This window comes from Neofelis nebulosa, chromosome 5 (genome assembly GCF_028018385.1).
Source record: "Neofelis nebulosa isolate mNeoNeb1 chromosome 5, mNeoNeb1.pri, whole genome shotgun sequence".
Taxonomy (NCBI): domain Eukaryota; kingdom Metazoa; phylum Chordata; class Mammalia; order Carnivora; family Felidae; genus Neofelis; species Neofelis nebulosa.
Window position 1 is genome coordinate 146,291,615 of NC_080786.1, and position 12,673 is coordinate 146,304,287.

Below are 12,673 nucleotides of genomic sequence, written 5' to 3' on the forward strand. Positions count from 1 at the left end.
GCTCCGCCAGCCCGGCGACCGGCAGATGCTCCCGCTCCCCCGCCCCCAACCCCACACGCCCGCCCGCGCTTCTTTCTTAGCCCCTTGCGGACGCCCGGCACTGCGAAGCCAATAACGGGCTGGAAGCAGAAAGCGAGAGCGCCGGGACCTGAAAGAGGGCGAAGTTGGAGGCACCAGCGCCGACGCGGGCTGGGGGAGGCCGGAAGGGGGCGAGGGGGGCAACCCGAGGTCGCTGCCCGGGGGTGGGCGATGGGGGAGGGGTGTGGGGTCGGTTCCCGTGGCCGCCGCGACCTCTCCCGGGCCGCAGGCCTCTCCGCGCAGGCCCCGCCGCCCCGGAACCCGGGCAGGAAGCGTCCCCACCCCGACCACAGCTTTAAACCTCCGGCGGCGGGAGAAACGGAGTCCCGGCTCCCGCGGCAGGCCCGGCACCCCCGCGCCCCGAGCACTCCTCACCTCCTGGTTGAAGGCGTTGACGGCGTCCATGTTCGCGCTGCGGCGGCGGGTGCTCCGGGCCCGCCGGTCACATAGACCTCGCGCCGCGGCGGAGCGGGGCCGGGGAACCGGCCGGGCCTGAGGGGCGGGGGGGGTGGGGGGGCGACGAGCGGCGGAGCCAGAGGCCGGGCAGGAAGAGGCTGCGGCCGAGGCGGCGGGGCGGGCGGCAGAGGCGGAGGGTGGCGGGCCCCCTCTCAGTCCCGTTCGGAGGATAAGGAAAAGGAGGCGGCGGCGGCGCTGGGCTCCAACATGTCCGTTTGGTGGTGGCGGCTGCGCTCTGCGTCTCGCTGACACGGCCCCCCGCGCCCTCACGCACTGGCCCACACTGGCCCGACCGGCGAGCGGGCGGGCCTCTCTCTCCCTCTCGCCAGCGGGATGGCGGCAGCGGCCCGAGTCCACGCCGCGCGGGGCACCCTGGGACGGCTCGGGCCTCCCAGCGCTTCCTGTGCCCGGCTCCCGCCCCGCCCCGCCTCGGGCGCGCTGGCCCCGCCCCCGCCCCGCCTCCGCCCCGCGAGCCGCGCGCCCGGCTGCTGGCGCGTGACGCCGGGACGCCGGGCGCTTTCCCGCCGGCGGTGGCGGCGGGCCCGGGAGACTGGTTGGCACTGAAGCTGGGCCCCGGCGAGGGCGCGGGAGAGCGCGGGATCCCAGAGTCGGGAAGCTGGCACTGAGAGGGCCAGCGCACACGCGCGCCCCTGCCCGACGCGGCGTTCGCGGGTGCGTTTTCGTGCCATTCTACCCATGCGGGCCCTGCACCCGGCCGCGGCTGGCGGGCGGACACAGACCCGCTAGCTTTCCGCTGGCTGGAACAAAGGGCGCAGGATTTAACCTCAGCCCGCTGAGCGTGCATTTGCAGGCGCCCGTTCAGCCTCTGCCTGCGCAGCCCTGTATCTGCTCTAACTGTGCGAGAGTGAAGCCCCGAGAACGACGTGCAGGCACTGGATATCTACACAGGCCTGAAGGAGCCCTTGTTCAGCTTGTGCCGCGACAGGAGTGGATTCTCTAAGCCTTGATACCGATTCCCCAAACAAACGTTTCTTTTTTGGTGGAAACCCTTTGCTCTGGCTCACTTACCTTGAGTACCAACTGTCTGCTGGCCACTGAGCTAGGTTCTGGGGTTATGGAAATAAAAGGCAATTTTTCTGCCAGCAGACAACTCAGTTTAGTGGGGAGGACAGACACATGAGCAGATAAGAACTAAAAGATGATAAGTATTAGGGAAGAGACCCAGGGGAACAAAAAAGAAAGCTATTCATCTGACTAGAAGTCCAGAAAGGCTTCTCAGAGGAAGTGGCACCCAAGCTACATCTGGAAACTGCAGCAGCGGTTGGAGAAGGCCCTGTGGACTGACTGAACCTGATGAATACTTTGACATCACCAAGGAGGACCAGCTGGAGCTTAGGGAGTGGGGTGGACTGAGAGAGAGTGACTGAGACCAGGTCCTGAAGAGCCTCCGTGCCCTGCCGAGGAGTTTGGATTGTGTACCCGAGGCAGAAGGGAGACCTGGAAAGGTTTTAAGAGGAGGGTGGTGTCATGCAATGTGCTCTTTCAGAAGAAGGGTATAGAACAGCAAGGGTAGGGTCAGGGAAAGAATGGCTCTAAGTCCCAGAGGAGCCCAGGACTTAAGGCAATGGAGCAGAGAAGGAAAGACAAGGTCAGATGTTTAAGAAGTGGAATGAATGGGCTGGGACGGAATGACAGGTTAAGGAACAGGGAGGTATCAGGAGGATGCTCAAGGTTCTGGCTTGATAAGAGTTGCGGGTGGTGGATTTGTGAGTCAATTTGGGGACTCTGGAGAGGAAGGAATGTGTTTGAGGGAAGGTGGCATAATAGTTAACACTTGTAGATCCTTTACCATACGCCAGAATCTATGCAATGCAATTCTATGATATTTCAATTAATCTCCGTAACAGGCTTCTCTGTATGAGGTGGCTATCAGTAATGCCTTGTTTTATAGTTGAGGAAGTGAGGCCCAGTTCAGTTAACTAACATGCCCAGGGCCAGATGATTTCCTCCTGGGGCCCTTGGAGTTGAGGTGCTCCTGGGACAGATAAGTGAAGATGTCTAGGAGGCAGTTGGGTAAACATGTGTGGAGCCAGGAGAGCTGCCTGAGAGGAAGTAGAGACCTGGGAGTCATTAGTGCACAGCAGAGCTAGTGGTGGGAGGAGCTGGAATAGGGAAAGCTGGCTGGGAACACAAGTATGGAAGGAGTAACAAGTTGGAAGATGAGGTAGCCCTGTCTGGTGCTGGAGGTAGAAGGCAGCAAGGTGTAGACTGGAAAGTACCTGACAGCATCTAGGATCTCAGCAGGAACGCTGGCAGGAGTGGGGTGAGCCCAACTGACCTGCACCCAAGAGAGGAAGGCGGCAGGAGATATTTCACAGAAACTTGGCCGTGAAGGCTGGTTGTGAGGGCCCCAGGGAAAAGCTGCAGGATGAAGAAAGAGTATGCCTGTGTCTTTTAGGATGAGAGAAACATACTCGTAATTATTTGCTGAAGGAACAAATAAAATAGATCCCAAATATTCTTTTCAGTCCCACCCATCATCCACTTCATATTCCTACCTTTCTTTTTAAGTATTTATGGGAGAGAGTGTGAGCAGGGGAGGGCAGAGAGAGAATCCCAAGCAGGCTCCATGCTGTCAGCAAAGAGCCTGACTCGGGGCTTGAACTGACAAACCGTGAGATCAAAACCTGACCTGAAATCAAGAGTCGGGCGCTGCACTGACTGAGCCACCCGAGCACCCCCAATATTACTATCTTTGTATCTCTGCTCAACTGCCATGACCATTAAAAAAAATTTTTTTTTTGAGAGAGAGACGGGGCACAAGTGAGCAAGAGCGGAGAAAGAGAGAATCCCATGAAAGCCAGAGAGAAAGGAGAGAGAGAAGCAGGGCTCGTGCTCACCCAAAGTGGGTCTTCAATTCGTGAATAGTGAGATCATGAGCTGAGCTGAAGTCTGATGCTTAACCAAGTGAGCCACTCAGGCACACCATGACCATTTTTTTTAAACCCATTTTGCTTCTGTAAGAGTTGTCATCCATAGGACTGCCAACATTGCATTAGAAAATGAAATTTTTAGTAGATCCAAGATCCCCACACCTTCTTTCTCGCCCACTCCCAGGGCACAACCAAGTTTTGTCACTGTCTGGACAACTCTGTGTGAACAGCTTGGTTTTTGCTCTTGTGTAAAATCCCTGCTCCTCCACATAGGTAGGCCCATTTAGCAATCAGCTGATGTTCAGACATCACCTCCTTTTCATCATTAATCAGTTATCGAGCACTTACTTTATACCAGGTACTGTGCTGAAACGCTTTCCCACTCTCCTCCCAACCAGACTCAACATCTCCTACCATGTGCGTCCATGACCTTGCAATAACACTTCTTACCTTGTATTGCTATTACCTGAAAAAAAAAAAAAAAAAGTCTGCATTACTTGGACATGCGGTGCCCCTACCCTGCCTCTACCCCTTTCTCTGAACAGTGGCAAAATTTTAAAAAGTACCCACAAAGCCTAATGGGATCCCTTTCCCCCAAATTCATACAAGGAATCTTTTTTTTCCCCCCCTATGAGTCAGTGAAATAGATTTGGCTGAGGAAGGCTGAATTCTTGAGCTGGGGTGGGAAAGAGAGGCGTGGGGGAAGGTGGTGAATTCAGTTTTAAATGTGTTGTTTTGGGATTCAGTGCATTGTAGCGATTGGGCCATAGAATGGCTATTACATTAGGGGCCTACAGGAGAACATTTTTTGTAAGCCATCCTACTGAGATTTGAATGCATAAGGAACAAGATTTGGATTCTTGTGTTTGATATAGATTATTTAGATTTAGGAGGTTCTTTTCTGGATAGGGTTGTTTGATTTTAATGTTGCTAGTATTCGGGAAGTCTTTTAAACAACTTGTTTGGGGAACGTGTGTTATCAGCTAGATAGCACGTACCTCGGTGGCATTGTCTCCCATTTTTCTGTCCGGAAGACGACAGCACCTCTCTCTGCTTGGGGATATGTGACAGCCATTTGTACAGCTACTGCTGGACTTCTAGCTCTAGCTGTCCAGGCAGACAAGCCAAATCTTCCAATAGGAAATTTTTGGCAAACGACAAAAACTCAGGAGGGCTGTCCTTTGTGAGCAGACCTTGGAGCAGTAGGAATGCAGCCTATTAGAAAGATGGCTGGAGGATGATAAATACACACAACTGATAAAACTCAGCAAGACATTTTATCTAGTTGCAAACTTGCCTTCTCTCAGAGAACATAGATTTAAGCAGATTCATGTGTTCATAGTGTGGGTGTGAAAAGAGACAGTCTGAAAAGCCATTCCAAACAAACTTGTGTTTTAAAAGAGTAGGTGAAATCGATATTCAGAGGAAAGAAAAGATGGCATGCAGGAAGTAATATTCTGGTTAATGCTGTGACCTTCGCATGCCAACTTGTTCTCTTGAAAGTAATGCTGGCTACAGTCTACAGGTGTAGAGAATACAGGAAGCATCTCACTCCTGAAGAGCCCAGGAAAGCATTTATAGGTAAGAATTCCATAGAAAATAAGTTCTTTCTAATGCTTTATTCCATATACTTTCTGGAGTAATATACTAATTATATTGTACAAGACTCATCCTTTCTTCTTGGTCTGCTTGTCTTCTCTGGCTTGCCTCCCCCACTTCCTGAGATTTCATCTGATACCTATGGGATCCTTCTCCCTCCCCGCATAGGGATCGGAAATCTCTCCTGGTTTACGATTGCATTTCCGACTGCCCACTGGTAAATTCCACATGGATGTCCCCATCTGTCCCCAAGGTGTCCACCTGATTCCTTTTCGTGTCAACCTCTACCTCCATGCCCTTTAGGCTGTTGGTGCCAAATTAGTGGAACAGATTACAAGGCAAACAGGAACTGGAAGGAGGAAGATCTCAATGGTAGTGGGGGCAATGGGATTTTAGGGAATTTTCATTTCTTTCTTAGTTTTTCATCATTTTTTAGACTCCCTACCGAAGGCATGTATTACTTTTGTAATCAGAAAGAGTAAGTGGCTCAATCAGTTAAGCATCTGACTCTTAATTTCGTCTCAGGTCATGATTTCAAGATTCGTGAAATCAATGCTCCGAGTCCCTCTCTGCGCTGACAACATGGAGACTGGTTGGGATTCTCTCTCTCTCTCTCTCTCTCTCTCTCTCTCTCTCTCTCTCTCTCTCTCCCTCTCTCCCTCCCCTGCTCACGCTCTCTTAGTTTCTCTCTCTCTCTCTCTCTCTCTCTCTCTCCCTCTCTCCCTCCCCTGCTCACGCTCTCTTACTTTCTCTCTCTCTCTCAAAATAAATAAACCTTAAAAAAAAAAAAAGGAAATAAGGGTGCCTGGGTGGCTCAGTTGGTTGGGCATCCGACTTCTGCTCAGGTCATGATCTCAAGGTCTGTGAGTTCCAACCTTGCCTCGGGCTCTGTGCTGACAGCTCAGAGCCTGGAGCCTGCTTTGGATTCTGTGTCCCCCCTCCATTTCTCTGCCCCTCCTCCACTCATGCTCTGTCTTGTTCTCTCAAAAATAAATAAATGTGAAAAAAATTTAAAAAAAGGAAATATAGGTAAGTGTGCAGCAAACCTATAATATTTTGGATTAGTGAGCATATGAGTAATGTATTAATTAGTCAGGGTTCTCCAAAGAAACAGAACTATTAGAATACACACACACACACAGAACATACATATATTCTAATATATCTAATATAATTTTAATATAATTTATAATTGTTTCATATATATAATTAAATATAATATAATTGTTATATTTAATAATATATAACTATAGGGGTGCCTGGGTGGCTCAGTCAGTTAAGCAGTGGACTCTTGATTTCAGCGTAGGTCATGATCTCATGGTCTTGGGCACGGAGCCCACTTGGGATTCTCTTTCTCCTTCTCTCTCTGTCCCTCCCCTGCTCATGCTCTCTCACTCTTTCTCTTTCTCTCTCTCTCTCTCTCAAGATAAATAAACTTAAAAAAAAAGGAAATATAGATAAGTGTGCAGCAAACCTATAATGTTTTGGATTGATAATCTTACTATGATAGTAAGCGTATGAGTGAGCATATGAGTAATGTATTAATTAGTCAGGGTTTTTTCTCTCCAGAGAAACAGAATTATTAGAATACACACATGCACACACCCAAACATACATGTATTCTAATATATCTAATATAATTTTAACATAATTTATAATTGTTATTATATAGTTAAATATAATATGTTATATGTTTAATAATATGTAACTATAAGGGTGCCTGTGTGGCTCAGTCAGTTAAGCATCAGACTTGATTTCAGCGTAGGTCATGATCTCACAGTCATGGGCGTGGAGCCCACTTGGGATTCTTTTCCTTTCTCTCTGTCTCTGGCCCTTTCTCTCTCTCAAAATAAATGAATAAGCATTTATATATATATATATATATATATAACTATATATATATATAACTATAATGGTGTATAATTACATATAATTTACAATAATATATTCTAATTCTCATATTTTAATATATATTCCCTCTCTGTCTACATATATATGTATATCTATCTATCTATCTATACACCATTAGTGTGTGCGTGCGTGTATCTGTTTATAGGATCTGCCATCTGCAAGCTGGAGAATTAAGAAATCTAGCAGTCAGACCAAAGGCCTGAAAACCAGGAAAGCCGGTGGTATAAATTCCAGTCCAAGGGCAGGAGGAAATGAAAGATGTCCCAGTTCCAGCACTAAGGCAGGAAAAAAGGAGCAAATTCTTCCTTTTGTACCTTCTGCTCTATTCATGCCCTTAGCAGATTGGATGAAGCCTACCCCCATGGGAGAGGGCAATCCACCTGACTGATACCATCAGTTCAAATGCTAATCTCATCCAGAAACACCTTCACAGGCACACCCAGATATAATATTTAACTTGGGCATTCGTGGCCCAGTCAAGTTGACACAGAAAATTAACCATCATAAGAATCTGATAAAGCAAGACAGGTTCTTTGGGCAATTTCCTATTTGACTTAAGATTGGGATTTAAGATACTTTTTCCAAAATTGAAAGTTATTAAATCCAGTCCTGACTGTAGTGAAATGTTACCTTCTAGGGCTGAACCACCCCAATCTGATATTTGCCCTTACATTCATTCATTCATTCAGTCACAAAATAAATATGACAGCCCCTTTGGATGGGTACTGTGGTAGCTGTTTAGGATGCTATGGTAAAAAACATAGAAGTTCCTTTCTCCTGGAACTACTCCTCCAGAGTCTAGCACCTGGCCCTGATGTTGAGCATTTTTTTTTTTCATATGCACATTGGTCATTTGTTCATGATCATGTCTTGTGAAAATGAAGAGAGTTTATTTCTTTTCTTAACCACCTTGTATGTCTTTTACGTGTTTTTCTTGCCTGCACTGACTAGTTCTCCAGCACAATTTTGAATAAAACTATAAAATTAGTGAGAGTACCTTGTGTCTGATCTCAGGGGCAAATATTCTCTCACCATTATGTAGATTGTTGTCTTTTGTTTTTCCATAGATGCCCTATAACAGGTAGAGGAAGCTCCCTTCTGTTAGTTTCTTGAGAGGTGTTTTTGTTTTGTTTTGTTTTTAAATCATGGGTGGGTGTTGAATTTTGTCAGATGCTGTTTCCACGTCTACTGAGAAAGTCATAGGTTTTTTCTATTTTATTGTTAATATGAATTCTATTGAACGGTTTTTTGAATGTTAAACCAACTTGGCATTCTTAAATAAACCCCACTGGTCATGGAGTATTACCCTTTTTATATTTTGCTGAATTCAGTTTGTAAAGATTGAGTCAAGAATATTTCCTTCTGTTTATGAATGATACTGGTCTGTAGTTTCCTTTCTTGTACTGTTTTGGTGTCTAAGCAGCCCATTTTCATCAAATGAGTTGAGAGGAATGTCCTTCCCACTCTGTTTTCTGAAGGAATTTGTGTAGAATCAGTATTATTTCTTCATTAAGATTTTGTTAGAATTCACCAGTGAAGCCATCTGGGCCTAAAGCTTTCTTTATGAGAAGGCTTTATATTAAAGATTCAATTTTAAAAATTGATACAGGGCTCTTTAAATGTTCTATTTCGTGGGTGTATTTGGATCATTGGTATCTTTTGAGAAATTTGTGTATTTAAGTTTGACAACTTATCGCCACACAAGTTTTCTGTAACAGTCTCTTATTGCCCTTTTAATGCCTATAGTCGCATCTCCTCTTTCATTCCTGGTGTTGGTAATTTGTATGTTCTTTTTAAAATTTTCTCATTCAGTGTAGTTAGAGGTTTGTGTATTTTGTTGGTCTATTCAGAGAAACAGCTTTTGATATTATTAATTAATCCTGTTGTCTGCGTGCTCTCTGGTTCATCAGTCTTCACTATTCCTTTTATTTATATTTTTCTTTCTGCTTGCTTTGTATTTAACTTGCTCTTCCTTTTCTAGTTTCTTAAAGTGGCAGCTGAGATCATTGATGTGAGGCATTTTTTCCTTTTGGAATGGAAGTATTTAAAGTTTTAAATTTGCCTCTCAAAATTTTGACATGTTGTGCTTTCATTTCCATTCACTTCAAAATATCTTGATATATCCCTTTATGTTTTCTTCTTTTATCCATGGTTTATTTAGAAATGTTTAAATTCCAAATATTTGGGAACTAAAAAAAATACGTTTCTGTTACTGGCCTATAATTTAATTTCATTGTGGTCAGAGATCAGACTTTGTCTGATTACAATCCTTTTGAATTTATTGAGGCTTGTTTTATGGCTCAGCCTGTGGTCTATCTGGATGATGGTTCCATGTGCCCTTGAAAATAATGCTTATTCTGTTATTGTTGGATGCAATGTTCTATTCATGTCATTTAGGTCAGGATGGTTGATAGTGTTAAGTATTTATGTCTTCGTTTTCTGTCTACTTATTCTCAGTTACTAAGAGGAGGAGATTGATATCTTTGGCTGTGATTATGGATTTGTCTATTTCTCTTTCCAATTCTGTCCGTAGCTGCTTCATGTATTTTAGATCTTTGTTATCAGGTGTGTACAAATTTATGATTATTATTTTTCCTTGATCAATTGACCCTGTTTACATAAGGAAAAATTCCTTTTTTATCTATCTAGGACTATAAGGACTATCTAGCAATAGTCCTTACCCTGAAATCTATTTTGCCTGACATTGACATAACTACTCTGGCCTTATGATTTGTATTTGTATGACAAGCGTTTTCTTTTAACCTGTGTCCTCTCCAATCCTTGTGTTTATTGTTGATATGCATTTTACTTCTACATATGTTTTATAAGGCCACAATATATTAGTATTGCTATTGTTTTTGTTTTGTTCTCTGTGTGTTTTTTAGTTTTCTGGTTTTTTGTTGGTTTTATTAGAAATATGGAAACATAATTGTTTTATGTGGAAGGGTAATTCTGGACCTTGTTACTTCCTCATGATTAGAAGTAGAAGTTTCCAGAAGGTTTTCTTTTTAATTAGTTATTTATTTTTTTGTTTAAGTAGACTCTACGCCCAGTGTGGGGCTTGAACTCATGATCCCAAGATCAATAGTTTGAACATACTCTACCCACTGAGCCAGCCAGGCACTCAAACACTATTCGTGGCAGTAGTCTTTTTTTTTTTTTTAATTAGCTTTTAATTATTATGGAGTAACATTTGTTAATTTTTTCTTTTATAGTTCTTTGTATTATGTTTAAAAATTCTTTGCCTGTCTTGAAATCCTGAAGATACCCTTCATGTTTCCTTTTGGAAGCTTTATAGTTTTAGTGCTCGTATTGGGTGTATGGTCCATCTCAAATTAATTTTTGTATAGATGTGAGATAGAGTTCAAGTTTCATTTTTTTAAAAAAAGTTGTTCTGTCCCCATTTATTGAAAAGCTTTCTTTGCCCTATTGAATTGCATTAGCACCTTTGTCAAAAATGAAATGGCTGCATATGTAGAGGTGTATTTCTGAAGTCATTATTCCCTTCTTTAATCACTAATACCACATTTGATTACTTGATTACTATAACTTTATTGTTAGAGTTTTGAAATCCAGAAACGTAGATCCTCCAATTTTATTGTTCTTCAGGATTATCTTGGCTATTTTAGTTCCTTTGCCTTTCCATATATATTTTAGCTTAAACTTGTCAATTTTGGAGAAAAAAATGAATCTATTGGTGTTTTGATTGAGACATTTGATTCTCAGTTAATATTCATGAATCTCAAGTGGGCCCGTTGTGAAATCCAGCAATCACATTACATTTCCTTATGTAAAAAAGGAAACTATTCCAGAAACTTCTTGCACACAGTTCTCCTTACTTCTTATTGACCAGAACTGAGCCACATACTCATTCCTAAACAAACACAAAGAAGAATGGAATTTTCTGTTTAAAACCAAACCAGGATTTGTTGGCTAAAATATGGGTGTCTTTCCTTCAGACCAAGAACTGTTTGCCTACATGCAAACAAGTAAATTCTGCTAGCCAGGAAGGAGGAAGGAGGAGGGAGCAAAAATATGACTGTTGAGTGGGCAAGACTGATTGCCATACAAAGACATCCTATGGGTGTGACCGTGTATTTATGATTGTATAAGCATGCAGAAAATACAAAAGGATATATACCCAGTTTGAGCACATGCTACATCACAGTGAGGAAAGGGACACTCTCATGTAGGTGAAAACAGGAGGGGAGTCAAGCAAAAATGAAAAAAAGTAACTTAAAAAGATATAGGGGCCTCTGGGTGGCCCAGTTGGTTAAGTGTCCGACTTCAGCTCAGGTCATGATCTCACCTTTCCCAAGTTCAAGCCTTGAGTCGGGCTGTGTGCTAACAGCTCAGAGCCTGGAGCCTGCTTCAGATTCTGTGTCTCCCTCTCTCTCTGCCCCTCCCCTGCTTATACTCTGTCTCTCTCAAAGATAAACAAACATTAAAAAAAAAAAGAGAGAGAGATATAGATGAGGGGCACCTGGGTGGCTCAGTTGGTTAAGTTTCTGACTCTTGATTTTGGCTCAGGTCATGATCTCAGGGTTGTGAGATCGAGCCTGGCATCAATCTCTGCACTGAGCATGGAGCCTGCTTGGGATTCTCTCTCGCTCTGCCCCTCCCCCACCTGTGCACGCACATGCACTCTCTCTCTCTCTCTCTCTCTCTCTCTCTCTCTCTTTCTCAAAAAATAAATAAATAAACCCCACATACATCACATGTGTATATTTATATAAAATTCTGTACATACGTGAATACATATATCAAGTAGAATATTAAAAAGGGGGTCCCATCCCTTTCCAAAACCAAGGTCATTTGGGGGGCAACATGTTAGTAACATGGCTGAGTACCTGAATTCAAGCAAAAAAATAAATGAATAATGAGGGAATAAACAAATAAATAAGTCTGTAAAAAGCCATAATTGATGTTCCATCTAAACAAATATATGAAAACAAGTATGTAAAGATGCAAAATAGATGTCTCATTGTCCGTCTATTAAGATCATACATGCCACCCACTGGATACTCAACACTCACTCCTGGAATGATTAACAATTCTAACCCCTCAAGTCTTTGATTTTTAAGTACAAGCACATTAAAAGTAGCAAAATAGGGAAGGAGGCTGCTGGAGATAAGCAAACTGGCAGCAGCAAGAAATGGCTGTTGACAGGCTGACTGTGAGAGAGGGGACAGAAAAACCCAAAGACAGCAGACGCTAGAGCGCACAAAGGCAAAGCCATCAGGTCCGCTGGGTTTAAAGGAAACTAGTTCTAGGAACCTCCATAGCCCTTGGTGGCACCTGTTTTCTAGCAAGTCACAGCAAAGTTGCTTGTAATGTCAGATCCCAGTTAAAGAAATTGAGGGTATGCACCGCGTTCTCTGTTTCCGAGAGTGAGGCAGTGTGTGATAGAATGCAGGGAGATAGCTCTGCCCTTTTCGAGAAAGGAACTACGCTCAGGTCATCCTTGTGACTTTTAAGGAAAAGATTCCAGCTGTCTACTGGATGCCCCAGCGCCTGGGTCCACAGCTACCTCGAGCCCAACACGGTTGAAATTCTACCCGCCTCATTTTCAATTCAGGTGCCAGTTTGTTATCAGTTACAAAAGTGATTATGAGGGAAATCCATATACGAAGATTGTCGAGGGAGATGTCTGAAGAAGTGTTTCACGCCTCTTAAACACCCTCCCCCACTTTGAGACCATAAAGATGGTCAGAACACAGAGAGAGAAAAATTGG

At 44.1% G+C, this 12,673-nt stretch overlaps 1 protein-coding gene and 1 long non-coding RNA gene across 4 annotated transcripts in view; one reads left to right on the forward strand and one right to left on the reverse strand.

Moving 5' to 3' along the window:
• The window catches only part of SCAF4 (SR-related CTD associated factor 4), a 64,389-nt gene extending 63,459 nt beyond the window's left edge, over positions 1–930 (reverse strand). For all 3 annotated transcript variants that reach the window (XM_058731861.1, XM_058731862.1, XM_058731860.1), the window contains exon 1: positions 454–930. In XM_058731861.1, coding sequence (XP_058587844.1) covers positions 454–483 — 30 coding nt within the window. In that variant the 5' untranslated portion in view covers positions 484–930. The remainder of the gene's footprint in view (positions 1–453) is intronic.
• Positions 931–1,032: 102 nt separating this feature from the next.
• Positions 1,033–12,673, forward strand: part of LOC131512773 (uncharacterized) — an 86,890-nt gene continuing 75,249 nt past the window's right edge. The window contains exon 1 of the long non-coding RNA XR_009262303.1: positions 1,033–1,206. This is a non-coding gene — a long non-coding RNA (uncharacterized LOC131512773). The remainder of the gene's footprint in view (positions 1,207–12,673) is intronic.